This window comes from Pipistrellus kuhlii, unplaced genomic scaffold (assembly GCF_014108245.1).
Source record: "Pipistrellus kuhlii isolate mPipKuh1 unplaced genomic scaffold, mPipKuh1.p scaffold_m20_p_1, whole genome shotgun sequence".
Taxonomy (NCBI): Eukaryota; Metazoa; Chordata; class Mammalia; order Chiroptera; family Vespertilionidae; genus Pipistrellus; species Pipistrellus kuhlii.
The window spans coordinates 140,241,051-140,265,156 of record NW_023425404.1 but is presented as its reverse complement, the minus strand read 5'-3'; the positions used below and the strand labels follow the sequence as shown (position 1 = coordinate 140,265,156).

The 24,106-nt window shown below is 38.7% G+C and overlaps 1 protein-coding gene across 2 annotated transcripts in view; it reads right to left on the bottom strand.

Moving 5' to 3' along the window:
* Positions 1 to 24,106, bottom strand: part of UNC5C (unc-5 netrin receptor C) — a 370,938-nt gene that overhangs the window by 44,575 nt on the left and 302,257 nt on the right. Inside the window, exons 8-11 of one of the 2 annotated variants that reach the window (XM_045570659.1) lie at positions 13,066 to 13,122; positions 10,886 to 11,077; positions 9,864 to 10,208; positions 6,714 to 6,801 (exon numbers count right to left, since the gene is read on the bottom strand). In XM_045570659.1, coding sequence (XP_045426615.1) covers positions 6,714 to 6,801; positions 9,864 to 10,208; positions 10,886 to 11,077; positions 13,066 to 13,122 — 682 coding nt within the window. The remainder of the gene's footprint in view (positions 1 to 6,713; positions 6,802 to 9,863; positions 10,209 to 10,885; positions 11,078 to 13,065; positions 13,123 to 24,106) is intronic. The other variant, XM_045570666.1, reaches the window with a different exon arrangement.

Sequence of the window (24,106 nt, the reverse complement as noted above, 5' to 3'; positions counted from 1 at the left end):
AAGTATTGTGCCCTGGACTGAATTATTAAATCCTTGTGTAACTGTTTCACTTTATTTATACTTGGACCTTATAGCATCCACTTACATTGAGGGGCACTAACAAGCAGCCCTGTTTCTATTATAAGGATGTTGTTCATTGTATTAATATGAACACATGGATCTTATAATTTACCACGTTCCCCTCTTGAAAGTTTTGAAACAGTGAATCCAAGACCTAGACCTGTTATCATAAATATGCTGGGGACATTTTATATTTTAATACTTATCTGACTTTATCTTATCTTTTTAAATTTTACTTTTCCCATTTTTTTCCCATCCACTTATTAAATAGATTTTCTCCCATTGAAAAAACAGTTTTCATAAATCACCTTGAATCATTTATTTATAAGTAGGATTTCAATAAATACACACTGCAGAGAATAGTAAGAGAATAAGACTTAAGTTTATCTGGACTCTTCTCCCTTCACCCAGTACCTTTAGTTTATAGCTGTTCCTTCAAAGGGAGAATTTAAGAACACTTAAAAGGAGAATATCTTGGGTTCCACTGAGAAGTAATAATGTCAACTGTTTACAGAGTTCCAAACTATAAGTTAAAATGAATGAAAACTTCCTGCAATATAATTACCTATGTAAGAGATTTTTGGCTCACTATCCTAACACATTATTATTTATGTTCAGTAAATATATATGACTTGAGGCCTGGTTATGAAATTTGTACATGGAATCTCTGCAGCTCACATGGGCTGCTCATGTGCTGTCTGTGTTTCATCACATTCACTATGCCACATGCAATTAAGTTAGTCCTGGCTAGCAATCAGGGCTGATTGGGGCCTTCTGGCTGCTGGCAGGGGCCTTCCTTCCCTGGCTGCCAGCTGCTGGTCAGGGCTTTCTTTTGTTCCATGCTGCCCTCTAGCTGTTAGTGCACATCATAGTGAGTGGCAGTTGAACTCCTAAGGGGACACTTTGCATATTAGTCTTCTATATATATAGACTAGAGGCCCAGTACATGAAATTCATGCACAGGGGGACAGTCCCTCAGACTGGCCTACACCTTCTCCAATCCAGGACCCTTCGGGGGATGTGAACTGCTGGGTTAGGCCTGATCTGCAGTCAGACATCCCTCTCACAATCTGGAACTGCTGATTCCTAACATCTCTCCTGCCTGCCTGCCTGATTATCTCTAACTACCTCTGCCTGTTGGACTGATGATCCTAACTACTCCCCCATTGGCCTGATAACCCCCTAACTGCTTTCCCCTGCTGGCCTGATCACACCCTAACTGCTCTTCTCTGCCTGCTTGATTGCCCCTTAATTGCCCCCCTCCCTGCTGGCCTGATTACCCCTTAATTGCCCCCTGCTGGTCTGATTGCCCTTAACCACTTCTGTCTCAATGCCGGCCACTGTGGCATTGTCTGGAAGGATGTTTGGAAGATGCCTGGTCTAATTAGCATATTACCCTTTTATTAGTATAGATTGTTTAAAACTTTTTTAGACAAAATTTCTCTTAGGGATTCAGACAGTGGAGATTTTAGTCTTTGTGGGCCAACATCAATAATATTACATAGGTGCTTGTATAGCCATTTAAAAATCACTAAGTAAAAATCACTCTTAGATTTTGGGCAATAATATAAAAGTAGGTGATGGGTTAGATTTGATTCATGGATGTAATTTGCTAATTTCTGGTTTAAAAAATTAAATTTATAACTCCTTATTTGTAATCTTCAAGTAAACTTGGGACAAATTGGTGTTAGATTTGGAAAACCTCCATCAGGATTCTTTAGAGTAGTTATAAATTTACTACCCAAACCTTTGTGAGCAGAAAGAGTCTTATTACTAATGGCACTGGAACTATGGGGGGTGGGAGGAGTGGTTTCCATCAGCCCGGCCTGCACCCTCTCCAATCCAGGACCCCTTAGGAGATGTCTGGCTGCTGGTTTAGGCCCAATCCAGCAGGATAAGGCCTAAACCAGCAGCCAGACATCCCTCTCACAATCTGGGAATGCTGGCTCCTAACTGCTTGCCTGCCTGCCTGCCTGATCACCCATAATCACCTTTGCCTACTGGCCTGATGCCCCTAACTGCTCCCCTGCAGGCCTTATCACCCCCTAATTGCCCTCCCCTACCAGCCTGATCACCCCCAAACTGCTCCCCACTCCTGGCCTGATCGCCTCTAACTGCCTCTACCTTGGCCTGTGTCACTGTGGCTTTGTCCAAAAGGATGTCTGGTCTAATTAACATATTACCCTTTTATTAGTCTAATTGCTTCACCACTAACTCGCACCTTAATCTATTCCTACTGGGATTTCATCCTTTAAAAAAGTACCTAAAGGCCATCAATATCCTCTAGTTGACAAATCTAAAAGTTTTTGTAAATTATTATTCTTTCTTTATATTTTAACTAGAGTCCTTGTGCATGGCATTTGTGCACTGGGGAGGGAGGATCCCTAAGCCCAGCCTACACCCTCTGGGATCTCTTGGGGGATATCCGACTGCTGGCTTAGTAGTGGTCTTAAATCAGCAGTCGGACATCCCCTGAGGGGTCCTTAGCACTGCTGCAGAGGCGGGAGAGGCTCCTACCATTGCCTCTGTGACCGCCAGCTGTGAACCTGACTTCAGGCTGAGCAGCAGTCCTCCTGTGGGAGTGCACTGACCACCAGGGGGCAGCTCCTGAGTTGAGCTTCTGCCCCCTGGTGGTCAGTGCATGTCATAGCAACAGGTTGTTCCGCCATTCCATTGATTTGCATATTAGCCTTTTATTATATAGGATTTTAATAACACCTTTATCAACCATTTCCTCTATCTTGAAACTTTCCTTACATTTGATTTCACCCCCTATAACACAACATTCATTCTTTCATTTAAAACATTATTTTGAGGGGGCCATTATATGCTAAGGACCATGACCGATGCAAATTCTTTATCTGATTTATCCTTTCATGTTCTAGTTAGTTTTGCTCACCAAACCCAAACTGTAAATAGGAATATTTCCCAGAGTTTGTTCCCTAGTTTTCTTTCTGCTTCTGAGTCTTTCCTCTGCGAGGGTCCACTCACTGATGACTTGCCATCTGCATCTCTAACAGGAATCCCAGATTTCCACACTCACACAGCTTGGGCCCATGTAACTCAGAAATTGTCCTTTCTCTGCTCAAACCAGTTGCTGCTTCTGACCTCTCTCATTGTTCTCATGGTTCTCACAGTGCCCAAGGCTTGGTACCTGTCTGTATTCTTTGTGTTTTGCATCACTTCTAACCAGTTGTGAAATACTTTTTCTTCTGAAATATACTTCACTTTCGATTCTCTAGACTCGATCTTGGCTCTGTCCCCTCTCCTCTTACACCACAGCCTAATCAGGCGCCCAGCCTTCCAAGGTGTCTTTCTGTTCTATCTACCAATTCATCTCACACACCATTTGCCAGATAATCTTTAAAAAGCATTGCTATTCTTCTATCACCTGGTTAATCAAAACCCTTCCATGGCCTCCTCTACAATTTATTAAAAAAGTTGTATTTACCTTTATAGTTGAAATATCTAAATAGATTTTTTTTAGTATTTTGAGAAAACTGCTAGGCAAGTAGAAAATAAGGGAAAAGTAATGTTCATATCTTCAATTCAAATTGTTTTTTGATAAGTGATAACAATGGGTAAAATTTCCATCTGAGGCTCATTTTTTAAGCTGCTACTGGAAACAAGGCAAAAGGCCCATGTAAGTGCCATTTAATTGTGGAAATTGTATCCACGGAGGGGGAGAAAGAGGCTGTGCAGCCCCTTCAGAGACCCATAAGGCTGGGGAGGTAGGGTTTCTGGGCACAGCCTTGCAGCTCTGCTCCCTGTTGGTCAGAGACAGCTTGTCCCATCTCTGAAGCTCACGTGGGCTGCTCATGTGCTATCTGTGTTTCCTCTTAGAGCATTCTTGGTAATGATAAGCCCCCTCTCGCCTCATTCACCGTGCCACATGAAATTAAGTTCAGGCTTCCCTTTAGACAGTTCACAGTGGCAGATGACCAGCTAGATGGGATCCGGCTGGAAAAATACCCAGTTCTGGATGCAATAAAGGGAATGAGAGAGAAGAAAAATGGAGAAAAATAATCTGAATTTCCCACCAATGCCTTAAAGTAGTATTCATAGCTCCTAATGTCCTCACAGGGTCTCCTTTGCAAGAAGTTGTCTCTCACATCACGTGAAGACAGAGGGTCTGTAGTGAGCAATAGGAAGAAACTGTGGTCCAGAGTGCACTAGATAAGAAGGCTGAGGTGTGGCTTTTGCACTGGTGAGATGGAGGACTGATGACATGTGAGAGTGAGCCGAGAGCTCTGTAGTGAGATAACCCAGGTGTGAATCCTGCTGTCTCTCAGACTTTAACTGTGAAACCTTGGTTATGTGACTTCAGTTCCCCAAGCTTAGTTTTTTCATCTTTAAAGTGGAGCTCATCACAACTTGCAGAGTAGTAGGGAGGAATAGGAGAAATTAGAAAAATGCTGGCTGGTGTGGCTCAGTGGTTGAGCATCAACCCATGAACCAGGAGGTCATGGTTTGATTCCTGTGCAGGCGCATGACTAGGTGGCAGGCTTGATCCCGTGTAGAGGGTGTGCAGGAGGCAGTCAATCAATGATTCTCTTTCATCATTGTTGTTTCTATCTTCCTCCCTCTTTTTGAAACCAATGAAAACATACTTTTTAAAAAAGGATGATGAATAAATGGTAACTATGTTTGTAGGATAGCTATATCCTAAAACATACTCTTGTCATTGTATTTTTACAAGAGCACACCCATCTGATTCACAACAAAGAGGAACTTTCTCATTTATTGGAGACAGTTATATTTTTGTGTTTGTTCCTTGTTTCATGGTCTCTTGTGCCTATTTTTTTTAAGATCTTGAGTTTTTTTCTGGCTTCATTTTGACAAACAGAACTTTGATGTACACTGAATTCAATAGAATAATTCCCTCTGCATGTAACTTCAGGTGGTAGGCACGGCAAGGAGGGATTTTGTTTCCCTTTCTTTAAAGTCAAAGGCAGAGGAACCTAAAAGCAGAAGTTTGTCACTTTATCAATTTTCTGTGTTCTCTCCCTTTCATCTAAAAGGTACAATTATCCTGGTCAGATGCCGACTAAACTATGGGAAGGGAAACCGTGGGTGGCAGGTGAGAGGCACACGTCTTTCAGCTTCAGCAGGCCTCCTCTGGCTTGATGTTCAGCTACAGATAATGCTGACCAGATGGAAAATAAGGGGCCGTAAATACCTCCATGCTTCTCGGGATAAAGTATCAGCCAGTACCCATTTTTGTTTAAACAAAATATCCACGTTGGCATGGCCTTGAGAGATGGAAGTACTTAGCACTAACCTTGACTCTGAACACGAGAAAGGAGGAAAAACAAAACAACAAAGGGATCTTGGAGTTGGCTAATCTTCATTTCCATAGCAGCAAGAGAAGGCCTTGGAGGGACCATGAATGTTACTTTGCATTGGAAAATGAAAAAAATGAATATTTGATGTGAGTAAATATAAGTCTTTTAGTGATTTTTTGGTGCTCAAATTTAGGCATGAATAATGCTCGAAGAATTTTATTATTTTCTGAGGCTAGTGTTTAGGTAGGTGAAAGCACACTACCTGGAGAAAAATGTTCTGGGTCCTACAGATTATAAATATCAGTATCTCCACCCAGGAGCATGATAAAAGAGCTTTCTGGCTACTGAAGAATAAGAAGAAGACTAAAAGTGGATGTTTTTCTGAGGATGACAGAGGGGGAGAAGAAAGGTATAATGTGTTATAATGATAACCCAATTCTACATTTGTCACTAATGCTTTGTATTCAGAGCTCAGGACTAAAGAGCGGATGCCTTTCCCCTTGGGAAAAACAGCAGAAATTACATGTAAGGATCATTATTTCAACAACATCTTTTATTTTAAGATGTATGTGCTTTGGAAGCATACATCAGTCAGGCCTCTAAAGCACTATTCAATGCATGCATTTTACGTGGGAACTAAGCAAGAAATACCATGATTTGTTAGAGGCCAGACTGAAAATTGAATTTAGGACTTCTAAACTCCTCTTGCTATTTTCACTTAAAATAGCTGCATCTTTATGATTATGACATATACAAAATGGAACCTTTTGATTCAATCTAGTTTTTAATCAACGCTAGTTCCATTTAGAAAGGCCCAGCATAGAATTCATAGGAGGTAAACATAAGAAGGAGGTTGATGATACTTAAGTTAGAAAGGGTTACAAAAAGAAGAATCTACAGATGAGAAGAGACTGCGAGGCTGAAGTGGGGGCAGCATTCACGAGTTTGGGTTTGTCTAATTCTTTGTGACCTTGAATTCTATGATGGGAAAAAGGTTGGATTTTTGAGCCAGGCCACATGAACCTGATGTCTCTGTATCTACCCACGTGTCTCTCTGATCAATCTATGGGTCATGTTCCTCTGGATTATGTTTCTGGCCATTTTTTATAGCTAATATGGCTGCAAGTATACTTGGGAAGAGATCTCTGGTCTTCTGCCTATTCTCAAGATCTTCAAAAAGTGTCTGCAGCTTCAAAGATCAAGAGCAGTAAACATTCACATTTATACATTTTGGGAAACAAGAGCATGCCAGAAGCAGGGCACTCAAGACACAATATTTTGGGTTTATTGTTTCTATTGTACAATTCTCTTTCAGCTCAGACATGATTGATAAAGTCAAGTGCACCGGAAAAACACACACATATTTACCTCATAGTTTCTTTCCTGTGTACAGTCACATACATTTCATAGACTCTCCCTTGGGGAATGGCCCCAGCAGGAATCAGTAAGCTCACTCCTGAGTAGCAAAAGAGAAGAGGAGAAGTTATATAAGACGTATAGAATCAAAGGGAATCTTCACAGAATGCCGTTGAAGCAAGTGAAAGGGAATGAGATTTTGTGGTCACGTAGCCATAAGCCTACTTTTTCTCTAAAAACATGCAGATATTCATGGCTGCCTGGCTTTCTTTCCTTATTGGCCTTATTTGTTACCACAGCTCCCTCTGAACTGTTATAGAATTAAATGGATGATGTTATTTTTTTTTTAATTCTTGCTTTATTTAAGGAATAGACAGATGATTCCAGTGTCATTTTCCTTGTAAAAGGAGGGGAAGACCAACAACTGCTCTTAAAATTTCCAACAGCTATAATGATGCATTGCTTCTAATTAAAAGAAGAATCCCCATAGGATTCTAAGTCAGAGAAAAACTAACTTCAACAAAATAAACATACATTTCTGAATTGTCTGGTTAGCATCAGTGTTATTCTGGGATAGAATAATAATTGATGAAGAACTCCTTTCATTCTATATAACTCCAGAAAGTGAACAGAACCTACTTGTTGTACTCACAACCCATCAAACAGGCTTTTACTTAGTTGTGAACTGGTACCATTTTGTAGGACATTGCATTGACCTCTGTTCTAGTTAACTGTGCTTATAGCAATGGCTTGCAACTTGAACTTGCATCAGAATCACCTGGAAGACTTGCTAAAACATGGATTACTAGATCTTACCCCCGGATTTTCTGATTGCCCAGTTCTAACAGAACTTGCCGAAACCGGTTTAGCTCAGTGGTAGAGCATAGCGTCGGTCTGTGGACTGAAAGGTCCCAGGTTCGATTCCAGTCAGTGGCATGCACATTGGTTGTGGGCACATCCCCAGTAAGGGGTGTGCAAGAGGAAGCTGGTCGATGTTTCTCTCTCATCGACGTTTCTAGCTCTCTATCTCTCTCCCTTCCTCCTCTCTGTAAAATATCAATAAAATATATTTAAAAAAAAGAACTATTGATATATACACGCTTGCAGCTGTAACAAGCTGTTAGGTGATGCCAAGATTGTTGCCTGTAGACCACACTGCAAGAACCACTGGCCTGTTCTGTTGCAGCGTCACCTCAAAGAGAAATTCAGAGTGGGCAGCAACCTGAAGGTACTCAGCTTCATGATTTTATTCCAATAAAGGCAGCTTATTCCAACTCACTAAAAATTTATGGAGCAGCATTGTGAGTACAGAGTTTTGGCATTGTTGTGAATGCCAAGAAATAAAAGGGTTCTTACCTTTGAAAAGCTTGTAATTTAACTAGCAAGGAAGTGGAATGCGCTAAATGAGCACAGGGCAATAAGAAAAATTGCCTGAGCACATTGGAAAGTTTGGAGATGAAAGAATGGAGAGTTGAGGAGAAGTAGGAATTCAAGTCCTGTGTAAAACTGGTTGGAAATGTTGAGGCCTGGCTTTCCTGAGAAGGCGAGTAGTGTGAGGGCTGTGCCACTGTGGGACGTGCAGTGTCACACTGGTGCAGGGAATGGGCTATTGAAGCAGCCAGGCCACACCTCAGGCTACCACGCCTCCGCGTTGTTCTTTTTTCCAATGGGAACAGTAAAATGTACCTGGGTATGTGTTATGGGGATGAAATAAAATTATGGATGTAAAATAACAGGAAGAAGGCCTGACATACTTTAGGGAACTATTGTTACTCTTTTAAATAAAACTGTGTATGTAAATCACCTTTGCTTAGTACATAGAAAGTATTTAGCATATGCTGTTTTCTCCTTTTCAGTTGAGAAGCCTCTATAATAATTAATCTATGAAAAGATCTCATGTGTAGAAATGGGGAGAAAAGGTAGACTTCAGTGAATATAATTAAAAAAAAAACACACTGTCTTGTGAATAATATGTTTAAACAATGAAGAGTTATAAAGGATATGTTTTCCTATCCATTTGATAGACTATTAAAATATATTTAAAATAATGGTTTTTAATGCACATACAAGAGGATAAAACTTAATGATAAAAAGGTAAAGAAAGCATATCATATACTATATTATCACTACTATGTAAAATGTATAGAAAAAATAATATTTCATCAACTATTTCAATTTCTTAAGGTATACTTTTAAAGATATGGGGTGAAAATTACCAAGGCATTGGGGGACTAAATTAGAGAAATAATCAAAGACATGTTCATATCCAGACCATAAAGACCAATTGGTTTTCTATGTGGGCTGTATGGCTGGTGACACATTATATGGTTTTCTTATGTTACATAAAAAAAAATTGTTTCTTAATGTTGCATTTGCAAAATACTCAGTTTTGTCCAAAGACTGAAGTGTGATTCACAGTGGAATCCATTAACTCTCTTATGACTCCATAGTTCCAAACTTATTACTATTACTGACTTATGAATGCCAATGTTTAACCATCACACTATCAGTCACTAACTTAAACTCATAATTTAAGACCTTTATGAGGCTTATTCTCTCGAGGCTGATAACTCAACAGTAAACTAAAAACTAAATAATAGTACCAAAGGACACACGTGGAAGCTGTGGTTCTAGATAGCTATATCAGAAGCAGGAAAGTATCTTCTAAAACCTTGAGGCTAAAGACTGTGTAATAAAGAGTTAATAAATAATGACTGGATGTCTAGTAGGATGTCCTCTGATCATCTAAAAATTAGTGTTCTGAAGTATTGCTTCCTCTAATGATTTGGAACTGAACCAACTGATACGTTTTCTAATTAATTTGTCCTGTTTAAGTGCATTGACAACAGCGAGAGCTTCTGGCTGGATGTGCCTTGTGAAGCTCTGTTAAAAGAAGGTCAATGACAGTTCTAAATGACACTTGGGCAGAAAGTTGTGAGCATAATATTTATAGAGGAAGTGTTTCCAGAATTGGTTGCAGGAAGATGAATGGTTTTGCTGCTTTTGTCTGAAGGAATGTAGATTTACACTGAAAGTAGAGTTGGGTTAGGTAGCCTATATTTAACTTTTCAGGCCTAACAAAAAACAAACAAAAAAGATTTTGGTACAGGAAAAAAATGTTGTAAAACTCTATCTTTGTGTTTTAAAACCTTTAGGAATTACCTGAGTTGGGAACAATAAGGTGGCCCCCGAGGGAGTTGAAGGTGCCAAACGCAGTACAGGATGGATCAGTCTGCTTTGCCAGGCTCTGACTCTTCAGGTTCAGGGCCTCATTCTCCAACAAGGACTGGGTCATCTGAGGGGACAGCTTTGATGCAAACTCAGAGAGGTCATCCTGGGGGGTGACAGCACCTGAGGTGTTGTACACTTTGATTTTCAGGTTGGGCAGTGGATCCAGAATTGGAGAGTTGGTCATGGGGATTTTGTCCGAGACATCGTGTAAGGCATAGACAGGCCCCCTGTACATGGCTGCAGCTGATGTGAGGTCTGGAGGTACTGCCAGGAGATCTGAAAGAGAAAAGGAATCTATTCAAATACTTCATCCAGTCAACTTACATTAGTCAGTCTTCCCCTGACACTTTCTGAGTCAAAGGCAAAGAAACTCAGCAACTATTAGAGATGTATGGACTCTTAAAAACAAGGCAATTAGGTGACAAGAATCCATTTTATTATTGGCTGAAAATAAATAGACAGATTCTGTATTTTGCCTTGAAGCCTACTCATTGCTCTGAAGGTATTTAATGATTTCATCAGAGGAGAATCCTAGATTGTGAGGCCCTCCCCATCTCCCCCAGGTGACTACAGATAATAGCCTCCATTGTATCTACTGGATTTTGGTTCATCCGTACACCACTGTATTTGTAGCAATACAAGGTGTCCTGTCAAAAGATAAAAAAGGGGATGCAAGAATCGAACAGTCCATATACTTTTCAAATAAAAGCTAAAAAGTATGACAGAGAAACCTGTTAGAGAATAATAATAATAATAATAATAATAATAAAAAACAAGATTCATGCACCTTGTCAACTCCAACATAAGCGAATGAAGTTAATACAGTAATTAACAAAATAGATCTACCTCCCTAACTTCATGGAGCTGAACTGGCTATTTCACTGATTTTAAAGCCACACAGGGAGGTTACATATTTGCATAAGTTGTAGATGTGAAGTTCAATGCCAACTGACCTTGTCTTGCTGCCTTAATGTTCACAGGCTGAAAGCCTCCATTGAGTGCCGAAGAGTCAATAATATCAGATTCAAAATCACGGTGATTCTTTCGATACACAAAGAGGGCCACAACCACAGAAATGGCCAGGCAAACAATCACTGCTATCACGATGCCAACATACAGAGCAATGTCATCTGAATCGGGAGCAGCTAGACGGGAGAAGGAGACATTGGGCCAACTGGTTAGAGACATTTCTCTCAGTAGACATACGTATTGCTATAATTTTCTCAGACATTTATTGTCCTTTTTTATAGGTTAATTTCAAATCTAATCCAAAAGCTATAAAATACAACTGTGGCCTTTCAATGGAAAATTATTCCTGATTTCTTTTCCTTCCCTACTCGGCATCTATCCACCCACTCATCTGTCTTAAATGGGGCACCATAACAGATCGTTTATTCCAAGGCATCAAAAGAAACCTTCCTGACCCATAGGAGACAAAAAGCTTATTGCAAATTTCAGGTGGAAAGTTTGGAAGGTGGCTTGAATTCACTGATAGTTCTCTCAAAACATAAACATAAACCCTCTGCTAGAAATATCTGGCATGTTCTGAATCTGTATATTTATTGAACCAGAGTGTTTTCCTAGAATCCTTCCAAGTCATAAAATAACTCTCTGTAGCACTCTTCTCACTTTCCCCTAAATCAGTGAGTGGGTGGGTGGAAATGGCATAACTACGCAAAGCAAATATTAGGGGCAAATATGTTGGACCTGAAAGGTGTGCTTTCAGAATTCCCAGTTCTGAGGAGCAAGGGTCACCCCCGGTAACTCGGACTTTTATACAGAGCTTCTCACGGTCTCCTGTCAGAGATTACATTTGAGCTACTCATTACTGGAATAAAATACAGCTCTACGGTGTATGAAGTAAGATAAAGGCCTGGTTCAGTGATCAGAAAGGTCTGACTAGCCCTGAAGGCAATTAAGCATTTGACCAACACAGTGTGTGGTCAGATGGGATTGGGGGTGGGGAGGGGGCTGTTTCTGCATAAACAGAGAAGAAAATTCTTGTAAATATTACATGTTGCCTTGGTGGCATAGAACATGCTTTGATCCAACGGCAAAAGGTGATAAAGAAAATAAAACAAACAAAAGTAAACCTTTCTGGAATCCTATTGACATCTTTAATCTGTTTTTAGTTTTCTGGGACCAACAAAAATGTTCAGCAACGTTAACAGAAGCTTCTTGGCTCATTGTAAAGGAGGTGACTAAACAGGTACTTCAGGTGGTCAACAGCCTTTTGATGCTCAATTTTATATCTACATGCATTGGGGGGAGTGCAGATTTGTAGGTCAGAGAGCTGAGGAACCACTGCTCTCTCCTAAGTCTCTTAGACACAAGCTTTACACAGTGAAATGACTTCATTCAAATTGCCAGTGGCTCAGGGAACCACCTACAGGGTCCTGTCATGATTTCTTGGAAGCACTGGCAGTATAAAAAAATTATCTGTTGAAAGATCACTGCATCTCTTTTAGAATTTTGTATTTAAATGCACTGTATGTGACAGGATTATTTTTTTTTCTTCTTTTTAAACCACTGTTTTTCCCAAAGTGTCCAAAATATCCGCTTTCCTATCAATCAAGTTCGTATGCACAGATCTTTTCAGAAAACTAGTGGCATCCGTCCTGAGCACGCTTGGTTGTGTGGGCTTTGCTTTCAAAGTGCTGACTTCAGTCTGCTGGATCCTGTCCTAGGCCCTGCAGCAGGTTTCTGAACTCTGGTCTGAATATGATATCAAAATGCTTAGAGTTTTATTTTACCAGGCTGCAATTACTTATTTAACATTCATGATTTCTAACGCATGTTCTCAACCCTTTACTTTTTTTTTTTTTTTTTTTTTTTTTTTTTTTTTAGCATTTTAACCCAGCCTTCTATTTACATCAGCATTTTTTACAATATGTTTTGTCAGCTACTGGACCCAAGCTTTGGATGTAGGCTGATAGGTTTGAAAGCTGGCAGAGACTCGAAATGACCCTTTCTTCTCTTTCGCGGTGAAAATCTAATTTGCTTTTCGTGTTCGAATATATTAGGCACCTATTTCCTGTGTGCACATCTGTGATCTAAGGAAAGGTAAACTTGAACTGGGGGCAATAACGTTAAAAGATTATTCGGCAACATAAAAACCAAACATCAGACTTACAAGAAAATCCATATTCATTCTGCGTTCTCTGTTCAGTTGAAATAGGATAAATGAAACCTTGAAAAGAAACAAAAAATGAAACAAAAATAGGAACAAAATCAAATCAACAAGGAACACAAAATAAAAAGCATGAAAGATGGTTAACGAAAAGAAAAGGAAAATCACCTCGGGGTCCTTTAAAATTCAGGTTCAGTATAGAACTATGCTTTTGCATCTCCTTTCTGCTCTGGAGTCTCAGGAAGAATTAATAAGTAGGCAGATTGAATTTCAGAGCAAAAACTGGTCTCGAGTCACTAACTTTGGAGTGCTTAAAGTCTTTCTTTTATTGAGCATAACTCTAATGGATCTAATTTATTTCAGACATCATGGGTCATTAGCATAAGGCAAATCTTTTTTCCTTATCCCTGCCATATGCTTTAATTCCCAGGACATATTCAGTAAAGCTCCAAACAGTTTTTTTTATTTTATTAAATCATAACAGCTTGCTCTTGGTCTAATAGAACTAAAGGAGACCTGTCGTCATTGGTCAAAGGTTAAGTACCCATTTACTGAGCTGAGCCTCCGCCACCTCTCTCTGCTCCATTTCGGAGTCCCTTTTTTGGATTTTTTGTTGTCGTTTCCTGCCCCCTCCATTTAATGGGAATCCGAGCAGTTTGTCAATGCAATGGAAACTGGAAACTTTTTATTTGAAATCATTAAAAAATCAATAGGGCCTAGAGATTACAAGGTTATTTATTTCAGGGCTTCAAAGGAATGGTGTAGATCGGGCAACATAGAAACCTCATCTCAACAGTAAAGGCAGAAATAACTAGCAATCTTATTTTTCATTCCTTTTAGCAATAGTATATCTCAAGATAGGAAACAGTAGTCATAATTATTAATAAAAATACCAATATGAAGTAGAAGATTAGCAGAAAAGATTAAAAAATATGAAACATGAACTGTTTGAAATGAAAAAAAAATTGTGGAAATTGAAAATGTACAACTCGTAACTGGCTTCTGCAGTTTTCTAATATTTAATATGCCGCAACATGAGTTAATCAAATGATCTGGCACTGTTTGGATTAATCAAATGGAGATGAATAAGAAGCATTAAACGTTCCTAGTATTACCCAAGGGCAGGCATGTAGAGGATCTACAAGAATCACAATTAATTGGTTCAAAATTAAAGGTGTGTAATGCTTTAATTCTAAATCGTGCCTCAGGTAGATTTTTTGGTAGTTTGCAGAGCACTCGGTTCTTACAAGCTATTTACCTATTTGGGGGAAGTAATGAAAGAGAGGTTTGCTGCAGCACAGACAGGTTTGCTTTGAATTAATATTTAATGCTTTACTTTAGAGCAATGATTGCAACCTCCAACTCAGTTTTATAAATATTATATTCCTTACTCCAGGTGTCTGAGTCCATGTATTAGGTCTGATTTTCATTTTAAAAGCTTCTGCCTGGTAATAACACTTTTCCATTTGTATTCTGTGAACTCAATAATAGGGCATCTGGGACATATTCAGGCACTAGAGAAAAGGTTATTTATTTCTGAGCCTCAAAGACTCAAGACAATACAAGTTCACTGCTAGGAGAGAAGCCCAGATCACTAATGTTGTCCTTTTGGTAGGGATGATGTTAAAGAGGAATGCCAGGAGATACATATTTTTGGCTGGCGAGGGGGCACGGAAATTAGTGCAAACTAGGATATTTGGGCATGATTTTTGATGATCACCATTTTGATAAGGATTGTGAGGCCTGCTCAGAGAAGCTGGAGCTCATAAAGGGAGAAGCCAACTTCCAGAGAAACAGAGCATGGGCTGAAATCTCTCCCTGTAAAGCCGTTCCGGGTTTTCTTGGCTTTTATGCCTACTTCCCAATAGAGTCCCTGATTTTGATAGTCTAGCCAGGGAATAATAAATTTTGTTTTATCATTTTGATTTTATCTCAACTTTCCCACATTTATGTAGATCTGGACCACTCCATAAACATTTTTGTGCCTTTTGGTATTTATCTGAGTCTTATATTTCACTGCAGGCACAGAACTGGAATCCATTCATCCATTCACTCATTCATTCATCCAACAAATTATCTTGAATCTTAATATATGCTGGTTCTATACTAGCCATAGGGGTACAATGACAAGTGAGATGGGAAAAGTCCCTCCCTACTTTCATTCTAGTTTAGCAGAAAAACAAACAGGAAAATAAAATGGCAAATTAAGATCCTTTCAAATTCTGAAAAAAAAAAAAAGTGATTAAAAAATAAAACAAAAGAATACAATGTGATTGGACATAAAAGGATGGCAAACTTGGGGGATCAAGTGACAATTTTTTGTTGAAAGAAAGTCTGAGCTGAAACTTGAACAATGAGAAAGAATCAGCCAAATCAAGATCAGGAGGGAACGATGCTCCATGAAGAGGGACAGTAAATGCAAAAGTTCTGGCATCAGAATAGAGTGGTTTGAGGCCAGTGAGTGAGAAGACAAAGGGCCACTCAGAGGGGTGAGCAGCAGCAAGCTCATATAGGCCCGGGAGTTCATGACAAGGTATCTAGAATTTATTTTAAATGAAGGGCAAATCCTGCAATTGAATGTAATTTTGAAAAGATCATTTGAGTTTCTCCATGGACAGCAACGTGGCATCATCTTATGGATGGTTTCTACAACACCTGGCTTGGGAGATGTCTATCAATAGTGATATCAATATATTTGATGGGATGTTTGCATTTGAGTTTGCTGGAAGATAAAATTAAGAAAAGTCTCACTAACAGTTATTCCTCATAACCATTTAGGACCAATCTAGGCAAACTGTTACTTTCCTACATGGGCATATTTAAAACAGCAGTGCTCAGCATCCTCACCAGTGGGTCAACACCCCAAAATACTCCGTTATGGGAACACTGACAAAGGGTTTCAGAGGGCAGCTTGGTGAAACGTTTTCCATCCTTTTCAAAACACTTCTGCCACCAGAAAACTCAACCATTACGAGGGAAGCTGGGAGTCAGAAAAGAAGGGCTGACTGTTCCCTCCCTTAAACAAGGGGAACAGAAGCACATTCTAGTGTTTGTTTTTACAACTTCTCCATCTCTCACAGAACAACAGGGGCCATTTTCTTCTGCTAATGAGGTGCCCCTGCTGAGAGTAGACCCAGCCATAATGAAAAATAATATCTCCGGCAGAAAACCGTACAAAATAATTGTTTTCCGTGTCACTATCAGTAGCCTGGTTCATAAGTTAGGGATTTCAGTTACTTTTCCTACTTCTTGAAAGAAAGGCCAAGTGAAAAAGCACCGTGGCTCTTGGCCAAGGTAGTGAAATTGAGTTCTTCAAGTGTGTAGACTTCTGTTTGAATCCTAGCTCTGCCCATTCCTTCACCATGAGAACTTGGTCAAACAACTGCACTTCCCAAACCATCAGTTTTCTCATCTGTGTAAGGAGACAGGGGAGAATCACTTCCATACAGTTGTGAAAAGGAGAAATGAGATTTGTAAAATGCTGGTACATAGCAAGCAATCAATAAATGGCAACTGTATTAATAACATTAGCTTGCACATTATAAGTACATTGAGATACTGGGCTCTTAATGGATTTTATTTGTAGAGTCAAGGCAACCTATTATTTAATGAGTGACCTTAGGACATTTGTTTGAATTTCAGATCCCCTAGTAATTATAGAGACAAGAAGCCCAGTTTTTCTGAGAAACCATGAGCAATGCACTCTTCTAAGTACTGTGTACTTTTTCACCCTCTCCTTTTAAAGAGGTTTATTTCCTGGCCTTTGTGGATTCTAGCAAAAAATATAGTGGCATGTTTCAGAAGCAAATGTCCAAGACCAGAGTGAAACTTGATGCTAAAACGGTTTGTCAACCAGAGTCAGTGCCACTCCTAAAAGGGGTATTTGAAAATGGGGCAGGGGATGTGTTCTTTGATTGCCATAATGATCAGGGGGTTATTAGTGGCATTTAGTGAGTGAAGGCTGAGGTTACTCACTCAATGAGGCTTGCTTGCCCATTGATTTCAGTAGCCTTAGCCATTGCCATTAGGCCACGCTAGTGCATCTACTATGGAACATGCTTATGTTCTATGACCTTCTACTTTATTTGTGTGTGTTTTTTTTTTTTTTTGGGGGGGGTTGGTATTGTTGTGTTGTTTTTTTGTAATTTTAAAGAACATATACTTTCCGATGGAGAGATTTCCCTGATCTGGGAGAATAGATGGTTACTCACTCAATGAGGCTTGCTTGCCCATTGATTTCAGTAGCCTTAGCCACTGCCATTAGGCCACGCTAGTGCATCTACTATGGAACATGCTCATGTTCTATGACCTTCTACTTTATTTGTGTGTTTTTTTTTGGGGGGGGGGGTTGGTATTGTTGTGTTGTTTTTTTGTAATTTTAAAGAACATATACTTTCCGATGGAGAGATTTCCCTGATCTGGGAGAATAGATGTTGGGTGGAGTTTTACTGTGGAGAAAAGTTAAGTGAAGACATGAACAGACAGAGTAAGAGGAGGCTGTCTCAGATACTGAGTGCCAGGAAGCCATGTCACTGACGCTCAAGATGCCATTTTAAGAGGCTATTTATTCCAGCATTTTCAGATGAGGAAACAAAATCCCAAAGTTGAGGTGAGATGTTTTAAAGTTACCAAAAAATTTGGAACTGAAATTTTATTTCACCTTCTTGGCAGTAAAGCTCAAGAAGTGGAAGTTTGGAATTTTTCAACTCTGGGTGGCCCCATTCACATCTGTGTTGACTGTAGATTTGGATTGTCTCAAGTGCGGGCAAGGGAAGAGGTAAAACCCCGCAGTAAATAAATATTTAAAAGAGAAACATTGCTTTCCTCAAATGATACCAATGTGATAAAAGGAATAAACATCAAAAATTGGAAGGACACTACACATCAGAAGAAAATCATATTTTAAAGCAATAAAAAGCTGATAGCCAATTGTTTCCACCATTTAAGAGTGCACATAAAAAAAAAAAAAGTATTTCAAAATGTGACTGATTTGGGTTCCAATGTTGGCTCTTGCCCTAATTATAGTGGACATTGGGTGGGCTGTTTCAGTTTTACACCTCCGTTTCTTCCTTTACAAGAAAGAGCAATGATTAGAGGCTTATCAAAAGTACTGTATGCCAGGTTATTTATTTTTATTTTTTGTATTTTTTTAGTTTTATTAGATTAAACTCAGCTCAAGTTTGCTTCTGCATGGTCATAGTAGACTAGAGGTCAGGTGAACAAAATTCATGCAAGGGGCTCAGCCCTCACAGCCCAGTCAGCCCCCACAGGCCCTTGCAGGTCCTCGCAGCCCCAGCTGCCTTGGCCGGCCCTTGCAGCCCTGGCTTCATCCAGAAGGTCATCCGGATGGTTGTCCAGAAGGATGTCTGGACATCATTATGCTGTTTGGTTTAATTAGCTCTTGATTATAAAGTATGGGAGTCAGAAGCAATATATGCCAGGGCCTAAAGTCAATGCATTAAGTAGAAAATGAATAAAATTATGTCTGCAATTCCTTTTTACTAAAATACATGTGATACAGTAGTATTTATGTCCACAAAAATTAGGAATTAAAACTCTCTTTCTTTAGATTAGTTATCAAATTCCTAGCCAAGGGAAGATGGGTGGAGTTTTATAAAGCGTTCCTGCCTGCCTTCCATATTTACTCATTATATTCCAATATGGAGCTGCTTTGATGATCTTAATACACATGAATTGACTTATGATATTGGGAGAATTTAAAAATAGAGGATAATTAATATACTATATGGGGGTTTGAATATAAATTATAATTATAGTCTATAAAAAAGCATTGTCTTCTATAAAAATACATGTTTTAAATCATCAAATTTTTGGTGAGTTTGAGTTATATCCATCTATCTGAAGTATACTTGAGCACTTCAAAAGATCTGTTCTCATTTTTATGATCTTAGAGTTAAGAAGAATCGTTAATCTTTTCCCATCTCCTCAACCTAGCTGCTTGGTCTTTTCTTTTTACCCTGAGCCAAAATATGTGATTTTCCTCACTCGGGTTACATTTCTTCTGATGCAAATGTTCTTACTGAAAACCCCCAGGGCCATTCAGAATAAGCATGTCCAGGTTTTGTTTTTTTCCTTTTAGGTCAGTTCTTATCTAGCCAGCCCATCAGGACTGCACTAATGATGTCAAAGGTCAGGTTTGTCAAAGACACTCAGGTCATTTATTATAATTTACCACTCTTCTGAGAGTTTATCTATTGACAGGGGCTTAAGGATCTCCAAATAAATGAATACATAAATTCCAGGACTTGCCAAAAAAATTGCAAAGACCATTTGCTTATCACTGATGTCAGATGCCTAAATTGCCATGGTCATTCAAGCTGCAGCTTTCACAGGCTAGCAGGCCTTCCGGACTAAACTGGCCTTTTTTCCCTGACAGCAACAGCCACGCCCTCTGAAAATGAATGGCTTGGAATTAACCTCTCAGGATGTAAAAGTCTTACCTAGTGACTCACAGTAGGTGAAGAATTAATGGCTGAAATTTGACTCAACAATTTGAATCAAACCCTCAGTTCAGCTGCCCAAGTGTTTTTAATGAAGTAGACTCTATCCCCATCAATATTCCTTAAGAAGAATAATGAACTATTAAATCCAATGGCAATGACGTTATAATCCATGGCAGTAAAGACATCTGGTGGGGAAATAACAGAGTCCCGAAAAGGCTGATTTCTTCTAGCATACATCACCCCATCTGCTGGGCTTTGAGGCAGAAGACAATGTGATGGAGAGCCGTGGCCCTGCACCCCTGCGATTGGAAGGAGCTCACACTCCACTGTGGTTGTCAGAGGTGGCACCTTTCTTGAACCCCTAGGCGTTTCCTTTCCATCACAGAAGCTGAAGACCTTGCATCTGTCCTCTCACACTAGCCCAATGTGGGGGCTCCTGAGGTGCTCAACAGGTTTCTGTGGGTTACAGTTTCTAACCACATCCCTGCTTTCAAAAGCAGGAAAATGCTTTACCAGAAAGGGAAAACGCAAAAGCAAACCACACTCATTATCCTGGAGACAGCAGAGCGCTGTGTCGGGCAGCCGGTCCACATGCAGGAAATTTATTTGCCAGCTGGGACCTTACACCTATCAAGGACTGTATAGATGCAGCTATGACATCAGCTTCTTCCAAACTGCAGATAAAAGCACGCACTGCCTGATACTCACAATGTTGCATTCCCTATCAAACTGCTGTGGTGACAAGAATTGCACTGGAAACTGACAAGCACCTTCTCCAACGCCTGCCCTAGCAGTCATAAACACATCATTCGGAAGTCAGGAAAAGGCTATTTGTAAAGTAAATTGTTTTCTCACATTAAATGTGCCTGGGATTCTGGGGGGTTGGGGATGCAGCGTGTCTATACCACAATTTACACGTAGACTTCTGCCACTTCCTCTGTATGTCAGAATTAAGGGAGAGCTGTGTGACATGTAGATTTTTTAATGAGGAGAAAGTGCTAAAATTGCAGACTGCATAACATTTTAATTTCCCGAAGCCAGGAAGTTCACTGATGCAGACACAATTCCAGGCAGTTCTTGTTTGTAAATTGCAGTTTTTAATTTGTCTACTGTGCCATAACCCCTCCTCAGCAAGAAGGAGTATTTCTAAATTCAGATTTGAATTGTTACATATCCCTATATGGGATTCCAATCTTCAAACAGGATTAAAAACTAAAGTCTATAGGACTAGAGTCAATAATGTAATAATTTAATTGAGTGTATTCATAAATACATATAAAGCACTGTTACTGGACCAAGCCATATGTGTAGTCCTCGGATTGCTTTTTGAAAATAAAAAAATAGCATGAATTAAACCACTATATGCTAAATCATGACAAGGTAGATCTTACTACATATTCATTACAGTTGTCAGGTCTTGGTAATACACTTGTATTCTATATAATAAAAGCCTAATGTACTAAGTGTCCAGTCAGCCAGTCGGTCATTCAACCAATCAAAGTGTAATATGCTAATGATATGCAAGACTGCTGAACCGATTGCTATGACATGCATTGACCACTAGAGGGCAGATGCTCTGACTGGTAGGTTAGCTTGCTGCTGGGGTCCAGCCAATTGGGATTGACCAAGACAAGCCAGACACACCCTGGAGCCCTTCCATGGTCCTTCCCTGGCTGGCCAAACTCTCTGGCCCCAATTGTGTACCTGCGGGGTCCCTGGCCTGACCTGTACTCTCTCGTAGTCCAGTACCACTCTGGGGATGTCTGAGAGCAGGTTTCAGCCTGACAGTGGAATTAGAATGTACACTAATGACAAGGGGGTAGACACTCAACACATGAGCTGCCCCCTGTAGTCAGTGTGCTCCCACAGGGGGAGAGTTCAGCCATTGGCTGGGCTCACAGCTGGCAAGCTCAGTGGTGGTGGAATGAGCCTCTCTGGCCTCTGCAATAGCACTAAGGATGTCTGACTGCTGACAGTTGGGTATCCCAGAGGGCTCCTGGACTGCAAGAGGGCGCAGGTTGGGCTGAGTCCCCCCACCCCCCAGTGCATTAATTTCATGCACCAGGCCTCTACATAAAAGTTCCAACACAAAAGGTAAAAAGATAAATATGCTTATTGACATAGCATTTTTGGAAATTGTCCTAAGTGCTTTTTTTCTTCTTCTTTATCTTTTTCAATTTTGTCTAAAGTTCTCTCTCTTTCTATTTCTTTTGCCAGAACTATTTCAAGTAAATTCTATTTCAAAACTATATATATGCCAAAACCAGGGACTACTGTAATATAATTTTAGGCATGATATAAAGAAATCTAAATGGGCACACAGCACAATGGATCTCCCATTGAATTAGATACATTATTCTGCAATGTTATTAATTAAGAAAGAACAGTCTCATTTGCTTTTAATGCTAAGTTTCTCATATCACACATGTGTGTTCAATTATTTTCAATAGTGAAAAATACTCCAAGTCATCTACCCTTTCTTGTTAAATGCAATACATACCCTTCAGCATACCAAAGGACTCCAATTTTTAAATGGTTTTTAAAATAACAATGTACTTATAAAACAAAAATGTCCAATTTTTTTCTGGGACATTAAGTGATTTTGATGGTTTTAAAATAACCTTTAAGAATGTGTTAATAACACCAATTTATAGAAATTCTTAATTTGAAGGCAGTATCTCCAGTGTAGGAATTACTTTTTCAGGCCAATAACTATATATCTAGAGTAACAGATACATGATATATATTATACTTCAATATCAACTAATGTGTATGAATGACCTGAAAACCTTAGTCAAGCTTCTGAAATTGCATAAAGACCATGACCTTGTTTCACAAATGAAATTACACAGCTTCACATAATGAATCCAATTTATCAAAGAGTTTAAGGATAAGTGTGTTTGTAAGTGTATAAAATAGGCAACTGGGAAATAATGCAAAACTATAATTCAGTTCCAAATCCCCATGTCTTCAAATTCCTTTTATATATGCACTTGATTTACTGGCTATAAGTAACTGTTGTCACCTAGGGTTTTATACAAGGAAAGCTTTATGCAAGTATTTTGTGCAAATAAATTTTTTGGTAATTTAATTTAAATCTAATCTAATTTGAATCAATGTGACCAAATTCCCAGGTCGCATCAGTGATTTTGCTACATTTCAAACCCTGAGACTCTGCTTAAAAGATATGCAGTTGTTTCAAAATACCCTCAACATCTGTTTTTCAAAAAGTCATTTATAGTTATAAACATAATGAAATATGAAAAATAAAGAATATGGTGAATAAAGTGCATACAGAAAAAGAAAAATAATCAATTATAATCTCACAAGCATAAATGCCTAGATTTCATTCATCTTTTTCTAAAGCTTACTTTTAGATACTTATGATGAAATGTGTCTACAAATCTATATTATACTTTTTTTATTCAACCAGCATATATACATATTTTAGTGGCTCTATGATATTCCAACTTATAGGAGTAGCTTTTGTTACTCAACCAGTACTCTAATATTGGACTTTCAGATTTTTAATTTTTTTTACAGTAAAATACAAGGACTATTACATATTTGGCACATATCTTTTTAGGTATTTATATTAGTGACATTTTATTCATTGAAGTAGAATTATTGGGCCAAGTGCTATGAGCACTTTTAAAGCTCTTAATTCATATTGTCCCCAAATAATGGTAAAAAATTGTATTCCCATTAATAAAATACAAGAAATCATATTTTAATGCACATTTGCTAACATTTGGCAATATTACATCTTTAACATACTATATAATTTTGTAAGTAAACCTCAAATCCTTTTAAAACTTTAAATTGTGTTGAGGAAACACCTGATTTCTAAGACTTCTTACACAAACAACTAATAGCCAGGTAAACAATTTAGAAAACTTTTGATTAAATATCCAATGGAAAATTAAATATTCTAAGAACTATAAATCAAAAAAGTCTAAATTAAAACTGCAAGCAAAGAACATCTTTAAAATGTATTACTTAAGCACAATGGGAAATGAAATTAAATTAGGAATGGTCCAATAGTTAGTCAAAACCATTAATTGGACATTTGAAAATAAAGTTTGAACTCTATTATAAGTTCCACTTCTTAACTGTCAGTCTTTCTCTGTAATTATACAACAATTCGATTATTCCTCTCATAAATAGTATAAAACTGGATTATTTTCCTACTACAATTTTGAATTTCCTTTAACAGGTGAATTGAATTCATTTACATTATTATCCCTGATATATGATGATCCCTGATGTATACCATCTCATTTATTGTTTTCATTTACCACATTTTTTGTTCTTTCTTTATTGTTCCTGCTCTGCCCTTAAAAATCTTACTTTGAATTTATGCATTCAATTTTTATGTATGTAGTTGTTCTTATCTATAAAGTCTAATGTAGGTAGTGTTATTGTTCTTTCCTTGAACAAGATATAGAATTAGAAAATTGTAACTCAGTCACATCTTCCCATATTCTGTGCTACTATTGTCATTAATTTAATTTCATCTTATTTTCAACTGCCCCTTTATTAGTTTCTCTCTTTTTAAAAGTAATCAGTTTTTATAGTTT